This window comes from Ranitomeya imitator, chromosome 6, assembly GCF_032444005.1.
Source record: "Ranitomeya imitator isolate aRanImi1 chromosome 6, aRanImi1.pri, whole genome shotgun sequence".
NCBI lineage: Eukaryota > Metazoa > Chordata > Amphibia > Anura > Dendrobatidae > Ranitomeya > Ranitomeya imitator.
This window is the reverse complement of record NC_091287.1, coordinates 307,193,909-307,213,787: the sequence shown is the minus strand read 5'-3', so window position 1 is coordinate 307,213,787 and position 19,879 is coordinate 307,193,909. Positions and strand designations below refer to the sequence as shown.

The window sequence follows — 19,879 nt, the reverse complement described above, 5'->3', positions numbered from 1 at the left end:
ATTTACTGAACATACATTTCAGTAGGCCAACTTTTCAGATTTTAAAATCATTTTTCAAGCTGGTGTTATAAGGTATTCTAATTTACTGAGATAATGACTTTTGAGTTTTCATTGGCTGTAAGCCATAATCATCAACATTAACTAAATAAACACTTGAAATAGATCACTCTGTTTGTAATGACTCTACATAAGTTTTACTTTTTGTATTGAAGAACTGAAAATTAACTTTTTGACGATATTCTAATTTTGTGAGAAGCACCTGCACATGTACAATCACCAGGGTTGGTACCAGCGCTGTGGAGTTGGTAGGCCAAACCGCCCACTTAGACTCCTCGATTTTCCTGACTCCAACTCTCTCATACATGGCTCATGTTTAAGTGATACATTTACTGTAGTAAAATGGTGACATGAGGCTTTTCATCACCATTATCTACTATATAATTGTCTAAGGGTCACTTCCGTCTTTCTGTCTGTCCTTCTGTCTGTCACGGATATTCATTGGTCGCGGCCTCTGTTTGTCATGGAATCCAAATCACTGATTGTTCGTGGCAAAACAGCCACGACCAATCAGCGACGGGCACAGTCCGGAAGAAAATGGCCGCTCCTTACTCCCCGCAGTCACTGCCCGGCGACTGCATACTCCCCTCCGATCACCGCTCACACAGGGTTAATGCTGGCGGTAACGGACCACGTTATGCCATGGGTAATGCACTCCGTTACCGCCGCTATTAACCCTGAGTGTCCCCAACTTTTTACTATTGATGCTGCCTATGCGGCATCAATAGTAAAAAAATGTAATGTTAAAAATAATTAAAAAAAACAAAAAACCTGCTATACTCACCCTCCGTAGTCCACCGAGCCGCTTGCGCCTGCCGCCATCTTCCATTCCCAGCAATGCATTGCGAAATTACCCAGAAGACTTAGCGGTCTCGCGAGACCGCTAAGTCATCTTGGTAATTTTGCAATGCATCCTGGGAACTGAAGATGGCGGCAGCCACGCGCATTGGGACAGCTTCGCTGGATTGGATCCCGGCGGGTGAGTATAGAACTATTTTTTTTTAACAGGGATATGGTGCCCACACTGCTATATACTACGTGGGCTATATTATATACCGCGTGGCTGCTATATACTACCTGGCCAGTGTTACATACTATGTGGGCTGTGTTATGTACTGCGTCAGCTGTGCTAGATATTACGTGGCCACTGTTATATACTGTGTGGGCAGTGTTATATACTACGTGATTGGACAATATACTACGTGACTGGGCAATATACTACGTGGCTCTGTGCTGTATACTACGTCGCTGGGCAATATACTACGTGGCTCTGTACTGTATACTACGTGGCTGGGCAATATACTACATGGCTGGGCAATATACTATGTGGGCTGTGCGATATACTACATGGGCTGTGCAATATACTACGTGGACATGCATATTCTAGAATACCCAATGCGTTAGAATCGGGCCACCATCTAGTGATACAATAATCAAGCTATTTCCTGTTTACTCTATCAATTCTGATATTAGTGTATGGCTGTGGGCATTCCTTATTAGGACCTGTTTCCCATGATCTGTCAACTAAAAGCAGATATCCTTAGATCAGGAACAGAACAGATATTTATAGGACATTTTATAACTTTCCCAAATTTTTAGGAAAACATTTACAGCACATCCTGCATTGCACTACTGTACCCAATTTATTATTTTAGGAGTCCGAGTCAGTCCATTTTATACTGACTCCACCAAAATATTGACTCCAACTCCAAAGCCCTGATAGATACATTATTCATTTTAACCCCTGCCATCGGATGGAATAGTACGTCCGATGGTAGAACCCCCGCTTTGATGCGGGCTCCGGCTGTTTTGAACAGGTAACGTGCCAGCAGAATCGCAATCCACCCATGCCTATTAACTAGTTAAATGCCGTTGTCAAACTGACAGCGGCATTTAACAAGCGGTTCCGGCCAGAAATGCGCGCACCGCTGACCCGTCACGTGATCGGGGGTAATCGGTGCGTCGGCATAACAACCAGAGGTCTCCAGCAGACCTCTATGGTTGTTGATGCCGGATTGCTGTGAGCGCCACCCAGTGGTCGGCACTCATAGCAATGCAGTGATTTTGCTATATATTTGCCATGTAGAAGAGTCTATCAGGCTATGCCAGCTTCTAGCCTCCCACGGAAGCTATTAAAGCATGGCAAAAGTAAAAAAAAGTTTTTAAAAATAAAAAAAATTATATAAAAGCTCCATCCTCCTTTTGCCCCATTCAAAATAAAACAATAACAAAAAATCAAACATACACATATTTGGTATCGCCGTGTTCAGAATCTCCTGATCTATCAATAAAAAAAAAGGATTAACCTGATCGCTAAACGGCGTAGCGAGAAAAAAAATTAAAAATGCCAGAATTACGTTTTTTGGTTGCCGCAACATTGCATTAAAATCCAATAATGGACGATCAAAAGAATGTATCTGCACCAAAATGGTATCATTAAAAACTTCAGCTTGGCACGCAAAAAATAAGCCCTTCCCCAACCCAAGATCATGAAAAATGGAGATGCTACGGGTATAGGAAAATTGCGCAATTTTTTTAAAGCAAAGTTTAGAATTTTCTTTCACAACTTAGATAAAAAATAATCTAGACATGTTTGGGGTCTATAAACTCGCAATGACCTGGAGAATCATAATAGCAGATCAATTTTAGCATTTAGTGAACCTAGCAAAAAAGCCAAAACAAAAAACAAGTGTGGGCTTGTACTTTTCTAGCAATTTCACCGCACTTGGAATTTTTTTCCTATTTTCTAATACACAACATGGTAAAACCAATGGTGTCGTTCAAAAGTACAACTCGTCCCGCAAAAAATAAGCCCTGACATGGCCATATTGACGGAAAAATAAAAAAGTTATGGCTCTGAGGAGGAGGAGAGCTAAAAATGAAGACGCAAAACTGAAAAAAGTTTCAGTCATTAAGGAGTTAAATTCAGATTTGCAAGTGTAAAATACAGTGTTTTACAATAGCAGGAAAGTGTAAAAAGTTTTCAAAAATCCAATCCAAAGGCTGAAGAAAATCTGTGGGAAAATTGACGTTGCAGTTTGTTGATTTATGTCATAGATTTTTAACACCGTTTTCTTCCTTTACAATTCACAGTGTGAAAGCCGACACTGATCTTCAAAGTAAAACATGCAGAAATTTGAATATCTGCTTTGTGTGAATATAAGCTAAAAAGTTGCAGAACCCTAATAACAGAAAATTAGGACTGTACTTTGGGAAAATTAGTTTTGAAACTCTTGAATTGAATAACAGAAATAGTCAGAAACATAATTCATGGTCACCAATGGGGTAATGCACTATATATTGCAAATTATATGAATATAAAAATATCTAAGATATTTAAGGGGCTGTCTAGTACTTTCTATATTCATTGCCTATCCTTATAATGTTATCAATATCAGATTGGTGTTTGTGTTACATTTGACACCTCGACGATCAGCTGTTCCCTGCTACAGCCGGATGTACTCAATTGCAAAAAAGAACTACATGGCTCCATCAACTATATAGTGGTCACTGTGGGGTACTACACATCCATGTCTGTTCATTGGTATATTTATTAAGGAACCAATATTTGTAAAAAAAAAACAAAAACAAATGATATAGTGAAGAATAAAATCAGTTATTGATATATTGTGAAGGACAGAACCTTATTTTCTTCTTGAACCCTTTTTCTATGATATACAAAATTGAAAGCATGCAAATTTCCTTCCTCCTCTTTTGCCTTATTTCATTGCCTCTTTTCTGGTATATTATCTGAAATATAAATATGTAATTATGATTGGAAAGTAGGCATTGCATGATTATGCACTTTATAACACTACCTAAATGGGTGCAAACCTCCCCAAAGGAAACCAAAGTTTCCGATCAAAGGTATAAAGTATATTATATATAATAAAGCAATACTTGTTTGTTGCTTGGTGTGTGGATTTTGGTCCCCAATACTAGATTGTTGTGGTGGTTCAATTCTTTTTTTGTAACATTAATAAACATTTAGAGCATGAAGAAACTAGTAGTGCATTAACACTGGTCCACGGGATGAATGTATTGGTTGCCTAAAGCTGGACTACAATTGGGAACTCTTTATCGAAGCGATAAAGACAGTCTGTGCCAATCGCCCAGGCGTGCCTGCTCCAAAAGTCCGCATTTTCTCCATTGCGCCAACCATTGCCATTAAAATCCTTGTGAGACTCTTCTATCCATCAGCGTTCTAGATGTGAATTCACTGCACACTCCACATTACATTGCAAATTATCAAACAGTAACTTATTGGGGTTCACAATGCACAGTGGTGTGGTGCTGGGATTTCCATAACATTCATGTGGTAGTCAACAATAATAGATATTTTGATCCTTCCGTCTTTTTCAATAATGTCGCTGTGAAAAGATATCGTGCGTCAAGTAATGATGTACAATCATATTTACATAAAGGAATATTTACATATATTCATGAAGTATGTCATCATAAGGGTATCAGGTCTTATAGTAGCCCACAAGAAAAATGAGTGGTGGAGAGAAAGAATAAGACTAAGTGACAATTTGCAACAGCTAAGGGGTACGATATGTAGCATTGTCAGCACTCCAAGGTGAGGTGGGTATAAACTACCTGACATCTGGGTAATCAGTAGGAGGGAGTTTTAGAAATCCCAGAATTATTCTACCTGTATGTGGTACAAGCATCAATGGTAGTGGTGAGATTAACATATACTACTAGAAACACACTGTACTACTGCTGTGAGTAGGGAAGAGATATGATTGCATACATGTGCCTTTTCAAATCCTGTCTGTGCATGATTACTGCCTTATGGTTTCTCAATTTGTATAACAGCAACTTTATTGACAAAGATCTAGGTGGGTCAAAACATCTGAATGGTCAGTAGGAAGGTCAAAGCATCTGAATTGTCAGCTAGTATATGAATTTTGCAGATTCTCCATGCCCCTGTGTACTGTGAACCACAATAACTGACTGACACTTTGCAATTTAAACTGAAGGGTGCCATGAATGATTCAAATTTATATGCGACAGGGGGCTCACACCGTGATCTACTTGCACCTCCAAATCCCATTTGTTGGTATTTCTAGAAAATTGGAGAGCAATCTTTTGCTGAACGCAATCTCATTCTGATGGTTAATGATACAACTGTAGCATTCACCTTCCAACTTGGTTGCACAATCAGCCCAATTATCTTGAAGAGAGCAAGCTCACAGCCCTTTCTTGTCAACGACCCTGGTCTAGGCAATAGCTGCCACCCACATTCCCAGGCAGATATTTGGATCACTGATTATCTCAGTCAGGAACAAGAGTGGATTTGGCAGAAAATTTTTCAAGTAGCTCTGCTAGTTTCAGAGCATCCCGAATGTCAATCTTCGGAGACTCAGGTACCATACAGGGTTCAGTGGTTCCTCTCCAGAACCACGATCCTACGATGATCACCTCAGAGCTGCTAGCTACATTTTCACTACTTTACAGCTTCTTCCATGTGTGCTCAAGAAGTTTGAGAGTTTCTGGTTCTTTCAAAACCCAGACTGTCTTTTGGTATGTCGTTATTGTCAACTTCCTCATAGATCGTTAATCCCTCAAGGTCTACTCTTCCTTCTTACAATACTGCTTGCCAGTAGTTTTTCAGCCTTGGTTAATCAGACCATGATCTGGACAAAAAAAAAAAAATCTGTCTTCTCTTCAAGTGTATTGCTTTTTGTTAAATTGTTCATACTGTATCCCCAAAGTCTCTCTGGATCATTCAACAGTGGATTGTATTATTTTTCCTGCAGATCCCATATACCTTCCACCTCCATTGAGAGTTGTATTGCTCACTGAGCATTTTCTTGTAAGTCAAGTTTCAACTCAAATCTTTCAGTCAATGTTTTTCCTTCCGGCGCTTGGTCTCACCCATCGTCGTCCTGGAAGGTTGATGTACAAGGGTGCCAGACTTCAAACTAAGCTGCCCAAAAAGCATCCAGGAGTCCAGCCATTTGATTCCCTTAGGTGTGCAGGACAACCATCTCATCTCTTCATCCTCACTTTTCTATGTCCCCCAATCAATTTCATAAACAGGTAATTCTTATGCATAATGACAACTTTCTTTCTCAAATTTTTAAATTGGGAGACACAGCAATGACCTACTGTTTTGAGTTTAACTTGTCTCTTTGTGGTTTTTCACTCAGTTTTTTTTTCCTTTTATGAACTGTTTAATTATGTTTCCTTAAAAGTGGTTGTTTTTTTGGCTCTTTTGGAGACAATTCTTTTTTACTTAAATGCTTGTACTTGGGGCTAAAAATCCTTTTTTGCAATTCGGTTTCATAGTATTTTTTTGCATGGTTTACAATATAGGGCCTTTGTTGTACGTGCAAAATGGTTCCCGAAAAACCAAAATAAGTGATTTTTGCCTTCAAGTAAAAAAAACCAAAAACCCATAGTCCTGAAGGTGGTTAATTCGTTTAATACTGGGGTAAGAGATCAGAACCAACTTTTTTCCTAGTGACATATCTCTAAATATCAGCAGCTTAAACTCACAGTTTCTTGTGTTTCCAATAGCGCTTGAATATTTAAATATCTTTTGTACTTCAATGTATTTGATACATACCTCATTTTTTGTACTTATACTCCTACTTTATATCAATAAAACTTACTGAGCCAAAAGAAATGTTTAATAAATTGGGAATATTTCATTAGCTTAAAAAATAATGAAGAACATTATGAAAAAAAAAATATATTATTAGCACCTATAAATCATTACATAAATCACAACTTTGCTTTCTTTTGGAAGAAACTAATAATTGCATTCATGCACTCCTCTGACAACCAGCGTTCTATGAGACGTTCACACTCCTGAGCATTAACGGCATGAAGCTTTTCTTTTTCTGTCTTTCGAATCAGTTGTTTGGAGAAAGCCAAGGACTAAAGAAAAAGTCAGACAACATTACATTAGGATGGAAAAGGAGATGCTTGATATATCTTGACACACAATTACCCACTTTGCTTACTTATTAGTATCAGAGTTACCTGTATGTACTTTTATAACTTGACGAGATCACGTTATAAAAACACAAGTACGTAGCCAGGCGTATGACAAATAATACCAAGCCTTTTTAAGACAAACATATAAAAAGAAGAATCGTAGTTGATGTTCTATACATGATTTGCACCAGAAATGCTATCTGGAACCAGTCATTAGCATTGTAGTCACTAAACCACCAGCATTTGGCTGTACGGCTTGTGAATAGAGGTCCAAATATTGCCTCTGTCAATGGTGTCCATTCAAGTATTAGCTATAAAAACTAGTTAGTGCGCAGCCCTGAATGCAAGTTGCCTGAAAAGAGGCATATGCTCTTCACCGTGGAAACTACACCAGTATACCAAAGTTCTAACTGAACTTACCAACAAAGATTTAAAAGGTAATACCAATATGTCCAAAATAAATAACGGTTAGGCACTTCAATTTACTATACATAAAAAAATGTCTGTAAGTGGCCTGATTGCCACCAGACAAAAAGATTCCAACAAAATATAATAAATAAAAAATCAATTTTATTAATGCATAATTAAAATAAATAATTAAAACAGACGGGGCTAAAAATCTCCAAATGTGGAGGGGGAAGCACAGAAAAAATTCAGAAGCATTGGAGTGGAAATGTGTAAACCAATAAAACCCCTGAAAATGTCAATGTACCCTATAGGCCAAGTAAACAACAAAAAAAATGGTAGTTACTTACCGATAACGGTATTTCTCTGATCCAATGATGGCACCACGGAGAGGGGTCCGCCCCCAGGGACAGGAAACCTATAGGTGAAAAAGGGCGTACCTCTCTCTCACATCAGTTGGATTACAGAGCCTTATACAGAACTTCAGCTGCAACTCAATATTTGCACAAATTAAACTTAACCAATCTAACTTAACAGAGGCACCGTGACTAAAATTTATTACTAGTACATTACAATGTGCACACCTGTGTGTGAAAAGGGAGGGAATATACGGGTGCCATCATGGGATCAGAGAAATACCGTTATCGGTAAGTAACTACCATTTTCTCTATCCCCATGATGGCACCACGGAGAGATTTGCATAGATAGAACTCTTAGGGAGGGACCACTGCCTCTAGAACCCTTCGCCCAAAGGTAGGATCAGAGGAGGTCAAGTCTAAATGGTAATGTTTGAAAAATATAGACTGGGAAGACCAAGTGGCCGCTCTACATATCTGTTGTATTGAAGCGCCAGCTCTCTCCGCCCAGGATGATGCCACTGCTCTGGCCGAATGAGCCTTTATATTCTCCGGGATGGCTATCCCGCAGGATGAGTAGGATAGGTCGATGGCATCTCTTATCCATCTCGCTAACGTGGCTTTCGATGCTTTTTGTCCCTTCCGTGGACCCTGGAAGCAGACAAACAGAGCCCTATCCTTCCTGCACTCCCTAGTGGCTGATAGATATTGGACCAGACATCTTTTTACGTCTAGGGTATGCAGTGTTTTTTCCCCCTCATTTTTAGGGTTGGGACAAAAGGAGGGCAAGGAAATCTCTTGCGTTCTGTGAAATTGTGACGTTATTTTAGGGAGGTAAGCCGGGTCAGTTTTAAGAATGACTCTGTCCTCGAGTATCTGAGTAAAGGGTGGGCACGCAGATAACGCTTGTATATCGCTGACACGACGAGCCGAGGTTAGGGCCACTAGGAGTGTGGTTTTTAAAGATAAGATCTTTAAGGGAACTTCTGCCAGGGGTTCCTTTACATTGGGGTGAAATACCGGACCCTGGGATAAAAGTTTCGGAGTGTCTGGTAGAACCCAAGGGCTTGATATGGACATTTTTCTTAGCCAAGAAAACCATATTCTGCGGGGCCAGAATGGAGCTATTACGATCACTGTTGCTCCCTCCTCCCGAATTTTCCTCAGCACTAAGGGGATGAGAGATATTGGAGGGAACGCGTAGACGAGGTGATAGTTCCAGAGAATTGTTAGGGCGTCTAGAGCTACTGGGCCCCCCCGGGGATCGATTGAGTAGAATGTTTCTACTTTGTGGTTTTGACTGTTCGCGAATAGGTCTATTTCTGGCAGTCCCCAGAGATTTACGATTTGGTTGAATACCGACTGATTTAGCTCCCACTCCCCCTGCTTTAAGCATGTTCTGCTCAGGAAGTCTGCAGTTTGGTTTTAAGAGCCTTTTAAGTGGAGAGCTGTCAAGGACTTTAGACTGTGTTCTGCTATGTGGAAGATGGATTGGGTTACCTCCATCAGTGCTCGACACCTGGTGCCCCCTTGGTGGTTTAGATATGCAACCACTACTTGGTTGTCCGAAAAGACTTTTACGTGATGGGAGTGAAGGAGATTTAGAAAGTGCGTTAGGGCCAATTTTACCGCCAACAGTTCTTTCATGTTTGAAGAAGCTAGCTCTTGACTTTTGCTCCAATTCCCCTGTGCCACTTGATCGTCTATATGTGCTCCCCACCCCCAGGGGCTTGCATCCGTCGTTAGGATTTTCTCCGTCAGTAGTGCCCAAGAAACCCCCTTGGTTAAATTCCCTGGGTTTGCCCACCATTCTAGGGAGTGTATCGTGTTTGATGAGATACTTAATTGCCCGTCTAAATTTCCGTGCAGAGATGTGCCTGAATCTAAAGTCTTCCATTGTAGGTCCCGGGAATGACATTGTGCCCACTGCACGGCCGGGATACAGGCAGTCATAGAGCCCAGCAGGGACATTGCTTTTCTCAGAGTAGTGACTGGGGATACCGTCAACTGTAACACTGCCTGTGTCATTTTTTGAATCTTCCCCTGAGGAAGGTAGCACTTCTGCGTGATCGAGTCTAGGACTATCCCTAAGTACTCCTGTACCTGGGATGGCACTATTTTGGATTTGGGTATGTTCAGCAGCCAACCTAGACTCGTCAGTGAAGCCATGACCAAATCCAACTGTTGTTTGCAATGTTGGAATGAGGTCCCTACCACGAGGAGGTCGTCCAGATAGGGAACTATTAGGACATTCTGTTCCCGTATGTGGGCCATCACTTCTGACATTATTTTCGTGAATACCCGAGGAGCGATGGCTATCCCGAAGGGGAGAGCCCGGAATTGGTAGTGTTTTACTTCCCCCTGGATATTCACTGCAAATCAGATATTTTTGATGATCTCTGTGGATGGGCACATGGTAATAAGCGTCTCGTAAGTCTAGAACAGTCATGAAACACAAGGGAAAGAGTATTTTCACGCAAGATTTTATTGTCTCCATTTTGAAATGTTGAATCTCTAGGAAACTGTTTAATCTTTTGAGATTTATGATCGCTCTGTACGATCCGTCCGGTTTCCTGCGGAGGAAGAGGGGAGAATAGAAGCCTGTGCCTCTTTCCTGGTATGGGACTTCTTGCAACACTCCTTTCTGGATTAAATCAGGATTTCCTCCTGGAGAGCTGACTGTTCGTGCGACTGTTTCTGAGGTGTTATCATGAAGGAGTCGCCGGGAGAGATACGGAATTTGAGTCTGAGACCTTCTCGTATTATACCTAAAATCCAGGGACTGTTTGAAATTTTTTCCCAGGCTGGAAGAAACCCGGCTAGTCTCCCTCCGACCCGGGGAGTACCTTCATTGTGATTTTTTACTATCGGGGGTGAGGGGGGGGTGAGGTTTGTTGAACAAGAAGCCTCTGTTTTTGTTCCTTCTGTCTTCCCATCCCTCTTTATTCCCTCTTGGGGGTCTTCTCCGCATGAATTTTCTGTTCCGAAAGGAACGCCTATAAGACTGGTTGGGAAACCCGGGGAAAGATTTCTTCTTATCCCCCGCCTTGTCAAGGATGTCGTTCAATGTTGACCCAAACAGAAATTCACCTTCGCAAGGTATTGAGCATAATTTGGTCTTCGTTTGCAAGTCCCCCGGCCAGCACTTTAGCCACAGGGCACGTCTTGCGGCGTTTGAGAAGGAGGCCGACCTGGCTGCTAATCTAGCCGAATCTACCGATGCGTCGGCCAAGAAGGCTGCCGCACCTTTCATCACGGACACTGACTTTTGGATTGTCTCTCTTGAGACTTTCCCCTTTAATTGGGAATCCAAGTGCTCGAGCCATACCATTAAGGCGCGGGCCGTACAAGTGGCTGCGATGGCTGGTTTTAGACCACCTCCTGCTGCTTCCCAGGAGTTTTTTAAGAAAGTGTCAGCTTTTTTGTCCATCGGGTCCTTTAGGGTACCCATGTCCTCGAAAGGCAGGGCGAATTTTTTAGAGGCCTTTGCTATGGCCACATCCAATTTTGGAGCCTTGCTCCAGGATGAGCAGGCTGGGTCATCAAATGGGTATTTTCTCTTGGGAGTCAAGAGAATTTTTTTGTCCGTTTTTTTCCATTCTTTTTTGATCAAAGAGTAAATTTTTTCGTTTATCGGGAATACTCTTCTTTTCTTTTGTTCCAATCCACTGAACATTATATCCTGTGCCGTTCTTTTAGGACGTTCATCTACCAGACCCATGGTCGTTCTGACGGCCTTTATCAGCGCGTCTGTCTCTTCGATAGGGAAACAACTGCGTCCCCCCTCTGGGGATAGCGAAGAGGTTTCGGATGCTCAAGAGTCGCTAGAATCAGATGTTTCACTCTCTGACTCGTCTATACTAGATTCAGGAGACTTGTGGCTTGATCTGCGTTTTTTCTTTGAAGTTTTAATGCCTTTGAGGGCACTTTCCACCTGACTTTTTATTAATGATTTTAGGTCTGAGGCAAACGTCGGAGATTCCTCCTGAATTGTTTTCTCTATGCAAGAGCCGCATAGCTTTTTCTCCCAGGAGGAAGGTAGCTCTTCTAAACATATAGCACACACTTTGTGCTTCGATTTGCCTGTACATTTTCTTCCCTAGGAGAAAGAGTAACCCCGTATTACATTAGTACTTTCACGTAGATCACTCACCCCTTGTGAAAAAGAGATACCGTCTCTGGCCTGGGGACTATATCCACTGGATTCGTCACCGGTCGCGTAGTTTTTTCAGAGACCCGGCTGCGTTGTGACCCTGAGCGTCCACTGCTGTTGCGCTGCTGAGAGGAAGCGTTTCCTTTGCACTGATGCTGTGAACGCTGGTGCCGCTGTACCTGCACTTGCTCAGGAGACAATTGTACACTCTCCTGTGCATCTTGCTGCTCCATGTCACTCATAGTGGCCTCCACACTGCATTAAGTGAAGAGGAGGTTTAATCCACATATTCCCTTGAAAGCGCTCTTTTTTAAATTTGCCGCCGTCGGAAGTGGCGATCTGCGCATGCACATGCAGTACTTCCGGTCCAGACCACGGGCGCCCCATAGGGAAGATATAATCGGGGGTGCGCGCGCGCGCTCTAGCGTTCCGCCTGCCGGCCCTGCCCGCACCGTACTTCCGGTTTAGGCGGCCGGCGTTTCCAGCGGTCCCATGTGCGCTTTAGTGCGCTCCTGCGTCTGGCCCTTATGGTAGCGTAGCCGCCGCTACCTCCATGTACCGATAGCGGTATGGAGGCTGTATCGGTGACTGCCGTCACCAGCCTCCTTCCTCCCCCTTTTTTTTTTTTCCTTGGGGAAGGCAGGCTCGATCCTCTTCATTGCCTCCCCCCCACCACACACACCCATAGGGCCCGCCGACCCCAGCGGTGGTGCTTCAGGGCCGGAGAAAAGGGGGGAGAAAACCTGCTGGATCCAGCCGTGACAGGGCGCCCCCTGTCAGGAACCGACCGGACCACCTCCCTGGAATCCCACGACGAATCCTTCAGGTACGTGCTGTAGGTTCCCCGTCAGGGACAGGAAACCAACTGATGTGGGAGAGAGGTACGCCCTTTTTCACCTGTAGGTTTCCTGTCCCTGGGGGCGGACCCCTCTCTCCGTGGTGCCATCATGGGGATAGAGAAATTGCCACTAATAATGACCAATAAATGTGCCCAAATAGGTCAAATATAAAACATCCATTACCTGAAGGTAAGTGTTGCTGGCCAATAAATAGATCAGGGTGCGTGCTCACCCTCCCACCCCGACGGGCGCAGTTTCGCTGCTCGCTTCTTCCGGGGGCGTGAACTAAGTTAATTCAACATTGATGGTTTTACGCAGGTGCAGCTTAGCAGGGTGCTGCGGCATTTTCCTGCTCCTCACACAGCAACTATGACCTCAGGTACCCCCTTTTCCTCTATAAAAACCATCAGTGTTGAATTTACTTAGTTCATTATGTGGATATTTTCTTATATTCTTTTATATTAAATACTGCCAAATGGTGCTATAACCATAAAAAGTTAATCAATATATGTATATTATATTGTACATCACATGAATGGGTGTATGATAATTTTTAAAGGAAAAGGCATTCCAAAAATTGCTAGATGTTAGATTTGACAACACTATTACATATTATATATGTTTTGTTTTGTTTTCCAAACGTTTTATTGTCATTTTAACATTTAAACTGGGGAGGAAAGGCATGGGTGGGGAGGAGGGATAGGGGTGGGATATGAGGGAGGGAAAAGAAATCATAAGGACCTGCAAGTCCTTGTATAAGTTGCAAAATTTGTAACATGTAATAAGAACTTAACATTGGGCAAATATACACCCGGCATTATTAAACTTCAGGGAACATTTCCGTCCATCTAGACCACTTTCTTGCGTACTTGTCAAAATTGTTATTTACCAAGGCCAATTTGTTCTCGTATGATTTGTAGGAATGGATTTTATCCATAATGTCTTTAAATGGAGGGGGATCAGGCCTCTTCCAATAGTAAATGATGGAATTTTTAACAATTAGTAAAATATGTATAATTATTGCCACTAATGGTGGCGAAATTAACTGAGTATACAGGGATAAAAGTGCTAACTGAGGGGAGAGTGGGATTTTTGTCTGGTGAATTTTATCAGATTGGAAACATTAGCCCAAAGAGGTTTCATATAGGGACAGTGCCACAAGATATGTACCAGGTTTCCTCGCTGCCTGCATCCTCTCCAACAGTCAGGAGAGTGTGTTGGATTGATCCTTGCCAATCTGGCTGGTGTAGAATACCACCTGGTTAAGACTTTATGGTGTGTTTCCTGTAGTGAAGTGGCGATAGTAGAGGAAAGTGAAATGGAGCAAGCTCTTTCCCAGTCAGTATTATTAGGATTCAGATGCAACTCGAATTCCCATTTGAGTAAATTTTGTGTCTTGGTGGATTCTGAGCGAGTATTGAACCAATTCTATATATGCTTCACGCTCCAGAACACACAGTGGCCAATATTATTAATCAGATTAACTATTGGTTCTGAAATACGTGAGGAATTTTTCAGGAATTTACCGATAACCTCCTTTAGTATTAGATATTGGAAGAAGCAGGAGGATGGAACTTCATATTTATTTTTGAGGTAACTGAAAGTGTGGCAGTTAGAATCCTCTAAAAGGTCCTTCAGTTTGGTTATGCCCTTCGCGGCCCATAAGGGGTCAATTTCCTGTTTATATAATGAAAATGTAAGAGATAACGGTATATTCTTCAAAGATTTTTTTAACGCCTCTTTTAGGGTGGGCCAATTTCTCCCAGGCTTGTATTATTGGTTGGGGAATAGGGTGGAGATTTGTTGATTTTATTATATATGTACTTTTGAATAAATTTATTGCTGTATACTGGCTCTTTAAAAAGACCATGTGAACTGCCGCTCTATCCCTGGATGTCTCTTTTTTGTCAGTTTAGTAAATCTCACGTATTTTGTTATTGTTCAATTGAAAAACAATTACTGTATATACTCGAGTATAAGCCGACCCGAGTATAAGCCGACCCCCCTAATTTTGCCACAAAAAACTGGGAAAACTTATTGACTCGAGTATAAGCCTAGGGTAGAAAATGCAGCATTTACCGGTGAATTTCAAAAATAAAAATAGATGCTCCATACCGTTCATTATTGCCCCATAGATGCTCCATATACAACTGTGCTATATAGAATGCTCTGCACCGTTGATTATGGCCCCATAGATGCTCCTTATAATGCTGTGCCATATATGCTCTGCACCTTTGATTATGGCCCCATAGATGCTCCTTATAATGCTGTGCCCCATATATGCTCTGCACCTTTGATTATGGCCCCATAAATGCTCCTTATAATGCTGTGCCCCATATATGCTCTGCACCTTTGATTATGGCCCCATAAATGCTCCTTATAATGCTGTGCCATATATGCTCTGCACCTTTATGGCCCCATAGGTGCTCCTTATAATGCTGTGCCCCATTTATGCTCTGCACCTTTATGGCCCCATAGGTGCTCCTTATAATGCTGTGCCCCATATATGCTCTGCACCTTTATGGCCCCATAGGTGCTCCTTATAATGCTGTGCCCCATTTATGCTCTGCACCTTTATGGCCCCATAGGTGCTCCTTATAATGCTGTGCCCCATATATGCTCTGCACCTTTATGGCCCCATAGGTGCTCCTTATAATGCTGTGCCCCATATATGCTCTGCACCTTTATGGCCCCATAGGTGCTCCTTATAATGCTGTGCCCCATTTATGCTCTGCACCTTTATGGCCCCATAGGTGCTCCTTATAATGCTGTGCCCCACATATGCTCTGCACCTTTATGGCCCCATAGGTGCTCCTTATAATGCTGTGCCCCATATATGCTCTGCACCTTTATGGCCCCATAGGTGCTCCTTATAATGCTGTGCCATATATGCTCTGCACCTTTATGGCCCCATAGGTGCTCCTTATAATGCTGTGCCCCTTATATGCTCTGCACCTTTATGGCCCCATAGGTGCTCCTTATAATGCTGTGCCCCATATATGCTCTGCACCTTTATGGCCCCATAGGTGCTCCTTATAATGCTGTGCCCCTTATATGCTCTGCACCTTTATGGCCCCATAGATGCTCCTTATAATGCTGTGCCCCTTATATGCTCTGCACCTTTATGGCCCCATAGGTGCTCCTTATAATGCTGTGCCATATATGCTCTGCACCTTTATGGCCCCATAGGTGCTCCTTATAATGCTGTGCCCCTTATATGCTCTGCACCTTTATGGCCCCATAGGTGCTCCTTATAATGCTGTGCCATATATGCTCTGCACCTTTATGGCCCCATAGGTGCTCCTTATAATGCTGTGCCCCATATATGCTCTGCACCTTTATGGCCCCATAGGTGCTCCTTATAATGCTGTGCCCCTTATATGCTCTGCACCTTTATGGCCCCATAGGTGCTCCTTATAATGCTGTGCCCCTTATATGCTCTGCACCTTTATGGCCCCATAGGTGCTCCTTATAATGCTGTGCCCCTTATATGCTCTGCACCTTTATGGCCCCATAGGTGCTCCTTAGAATGCTGCTGGTGCTGCCATAAAAAAAAAAAAATCACATACTCACCTCTCTTCTCAGTACGCCGGCGCTTTCAATAATTACCTGCTCCTCGTGCGGCTCCGTCTCCAGCACGGACGCTCAGCAGAGGGCGCGCACTGACTACGTCACAGCGCCCTCTAACCTGAGCGTCATTGCTAGAGGACGCTGCAGACGGAGCCGGAGCGAGGAGCAGGTAATTATAGCGCTGCGCTCCCCTTACCTGCTGCGGCGCGGTCACTGCAGTCCCTGGCTTCTCCGGCGCTGCAGCTTCTTCCTGTAATTGAGCGGTCACATGGCACCGATCATTTACAGCAATGAATATGCGGCTCCTCCCCTATGGGGGTGGAGCTGCCTATTCATTTCTGTAATGAGCGGTGCCATGTGACCGCTCAGTGCAGGAAGAATCTGCAGCGCCGGAGAAGCCAGGGACTGCAGGGACCGCGCTGGGAGCAGGTAAGTATGATTACACAGCCCCCGCTCTCCCTCACCTGCTGACACCCGGGTATATGACTCGAGTATAAGCCGAGAGGGGGACTTTCAGCCCAAAAAAATGGGCTGAAAATCTCGGCTTATACTCGAGTATATACGGTATACTATTTTTTACTATGACTATTTATCTTCAATTTTGATCCTGATATCTGTTATATAGGAGCATACATATGTTTCTTAACATTTTGATTTGATGGATCAGTTGTATAGGTTTTAAAGTTATGGTTGTCGGAACAAGGAAGAAAAAAGAAAAATCACCTGGTTTGCATGAATTGTGTTTGAACTTGTTTTGCGAAAACTTTTTTTGACAATCCTTTTGCACATGGAAAGGTTTTTCTTTTGCTTACTGAGTAAGACTAGTAAATGTTTGATGCAGGATCGGATGTAGTCATCTCAAAAGACTAGAGATACTAACACTTAAGGTACCTTCACACTGAACGAGATCGCTAGCGATCCGTGACGTTGCAGCATCCTGGCTAGCGATATCGTTGAGTTTGACAGGCAGCAGCGATCTGGATCCTGCTGTGCCATCGTTGGTCGGAGCAGAAAGTCCAGAACTTTATTTCGTCGCTGGACTCCCTGCAGACATCGCTGAATCGGCGTGTGTGGCACCGATTCAGCGATGTCTTCACTGGTAACCAGGGTAAACATCGGGTTACTAAGCGCAGGGCCGCGCTTAGTAACCCGATGTTTACCCTGGTTACCAGCGTAAACGTAAAAAATCCAAACACTACATACTTACATTCCGATGTCTGTCCCCCGGCGCTGTGCTTTCCTGCACTGTGTAAGCGCCGGCCGGAAAGCAGAGCACAGCGGTGACGTCATCGCTGTGCTTTCCGGCTGGCGCTCACAGTCAGCGCAGAGAAGCACAGCGCCGGGGGACAGACACCGGAATGTAAGTATGTAGTGTTTTTTTTTTTTTTTTACGTTTACGCTGGTAACCAGGGTAAACATCGGGTTACTAAGCGCGGCCCTGCGCTTAGTAACCCGATGTTTACCCTGGTTACCAGGGGACTTCGCATAGTTGGTCGCTGGAGAGCTGTCTGTGTGACAGCTCTCCAACGACCACACAGCGACGCTGCAGCGATCGGGATCGTTGTCTAGATCGCTGCAGCGTCGCTAAATGTGACGGTACCTTTACTTATCTACTCAGGTTGCCATTTTGTGAGCTCAAACTTACATCTTTGGGTAATTCACCATAAGCCTTGAGTCTCTCCCAAACCTCCTTCTGGAAAGTGCTATCTGGAAAAACTTCAGTGACAAGTCCAAGCTTGCAAGCTTCATGTGCTGTCAGCAACTTGTTAAAAAGAAGTACTTCTACAGCCTGTAAAACACATTGGACACAGAAATCAGACACTGATCTATGGTATTAAAAAAGCCCCCAAACGGCAAAAACTGAAAGAAATGACACATCTTTTGCCTCAAGTAAAGGCCCCTTCACATTAAGCGACGCTGCAGCGATACCGACAACGATCCGGATCGCTGCAGCGTCGCTGTTTGGTCGCTGGAGATCTGTCACACAGACCGCTCTCCAGCGACCAACAATGCCGGTAACCAGGGTAAACATCGGGTAACTAAGCGCAGGGCCGCGCTTAGTAACCCGATGTTTACCCTGGCTACCTTCCTAAAAGTAAAAAAAACAAACACTACATACTTACCTACCGCTGTCTGTCCCCGGCGCTCTGCTTCTCTGCACTCCTCCTGTACTGTCTGTGTGAGCACAGCGGCCGGAAAGCAGAGCGGTGACGTCACCGCTCTGCTTTCCGGCTGACCGACGCTCACAGCCAGTACAGGAGGAGTGCAGAGCACAGCGCCGGGGACAGACAGCGGTAGGTAAGTATGTACTGTTTGTTTTTTTTACTTTTAGGATGGTAACCAGGGTAAACATCGGGTTACTAAGCGCGGCCCTGCGCTTAGTTACCCGATGTTTACCCTGGTTACCAGTGAAGACATTGCTGGATCGGTGTCACACACGCCGATCCAGCGATGTCCACGGGAGATCCAGCGACAAAATAAAGTTCTGGACTTTCCTCAACGACCAACGATCTCCCAGCAGGGGCCTGATCGTTGGTCGCTGTCACACATAACGATTTTATTAACGATATCGTTGCTACGTCACAAAAAGCAACGATATCGTTAACAATATCGTTATGTGTGAAGGTACCTTTACAATGAGGCTAAATCTGAACACCAATCCTACAATCTGTACCAATTATTTATTTATTGTATTACTAAGACTTTGCACAATAAGCCAAAGCTTCAGCAACATATCTGCTGCAGGAGGCATTACATGCACATTATTCTCAGTGGAAAAAACAAGATAATCTAGTAGTTCTGATACCTTTCAATGGCTAACGAAAATAAAATAAATTATGTTACAAAGCAAGCTTTGAGACTTCTCGGGTCCCTTCCTCAGGCAGAGTAAAATAAAGTTTCTGAAGAAACAAATGTATCATAACTATGAGATTATCTTGTTTTTCTCACTGAAAGCATTATTTTTTTTTAAACTGGCTAACACGGTACCAACCCCCCTTTCTTTCGCTTATGCACATTATTGTGATGGCACAGCTATGGTATCTGCACAATCACCAAAAGGAACCCCACTGTGATCGACAGCCAGGCTACCACTACCAGGGTTGGCTATAATTTTGATCCTGGCATCCAAGTGGATGACAGAAGGAGGGGGGAATCTTTTTTCAATCCCATTGTCCAGCCAATCTTGCGGGATCATCATGGGTTGCTGTGGCACCTAACAATTATCTTCCAGACACCTAAGAGGATGTCGGGCGATGCCACACTTACCAGGAATAATACACTATAATAAAGGAGCTCTGCTGTATGCTACATGATCGATCTGGCTCATTCATGTTTAGATCCCTGCCTGTGAGGGCAGGGTCCACTCCCCCTCTGTACCAGTCTGTCAGTTTGTGTAATTTAATGTATGAACGTAACCCTTTTCCCATGTACGTCACCACATATCATACCATACAATACCATAAATAAAAAAATACTAAATATAATGGCATAATTGCTGCCACCTCATCATCCCCCCCAAAAAAAAAAAATAAAAAAAAAAGCAGAAT

At 43.3% G+C, this 19,879-nt stretch overlaps 1 protein-coding gene across 2 annotated transcripts in view; it reads right to left on the bottom strand.

Moving 5' to 3' along the window:
• Window positions 1–6,474: 6,474 nt before the first annotated feature.
• LOC138642515 (enoyl-CoA delta isomerase 2-like) overlaps window positions 6,475–19,879 on the bottom strand; it is a 71,443-nt gene continuing 58,038 nt past the window's right edge. Inside the window, exons 9-10 of one of the 2 annotated variants that reach the window (XM_069730718.1) lie at window positions 17,977–18,120; window positions 6,475–6,948 (exon numbers count right to left, since the gene is read on the bottom strand). In XM_069730718.1, the coding sequence (XP_069586819.1) occupies window positions 6,793–6,948; window positions 17,977–18,120 (300 nt within the window). In that variant the 3' untranslated portion in view covers window positions 6,475–6,792. Of the gene's footprint in view, window positions 6,949–7,744; window positions 7,832–17,976; window positions 18,121–19,879 lie in introns of those variants that run through there. The other variant, XM_069730719.1, reaches the window with a different exon arrangement.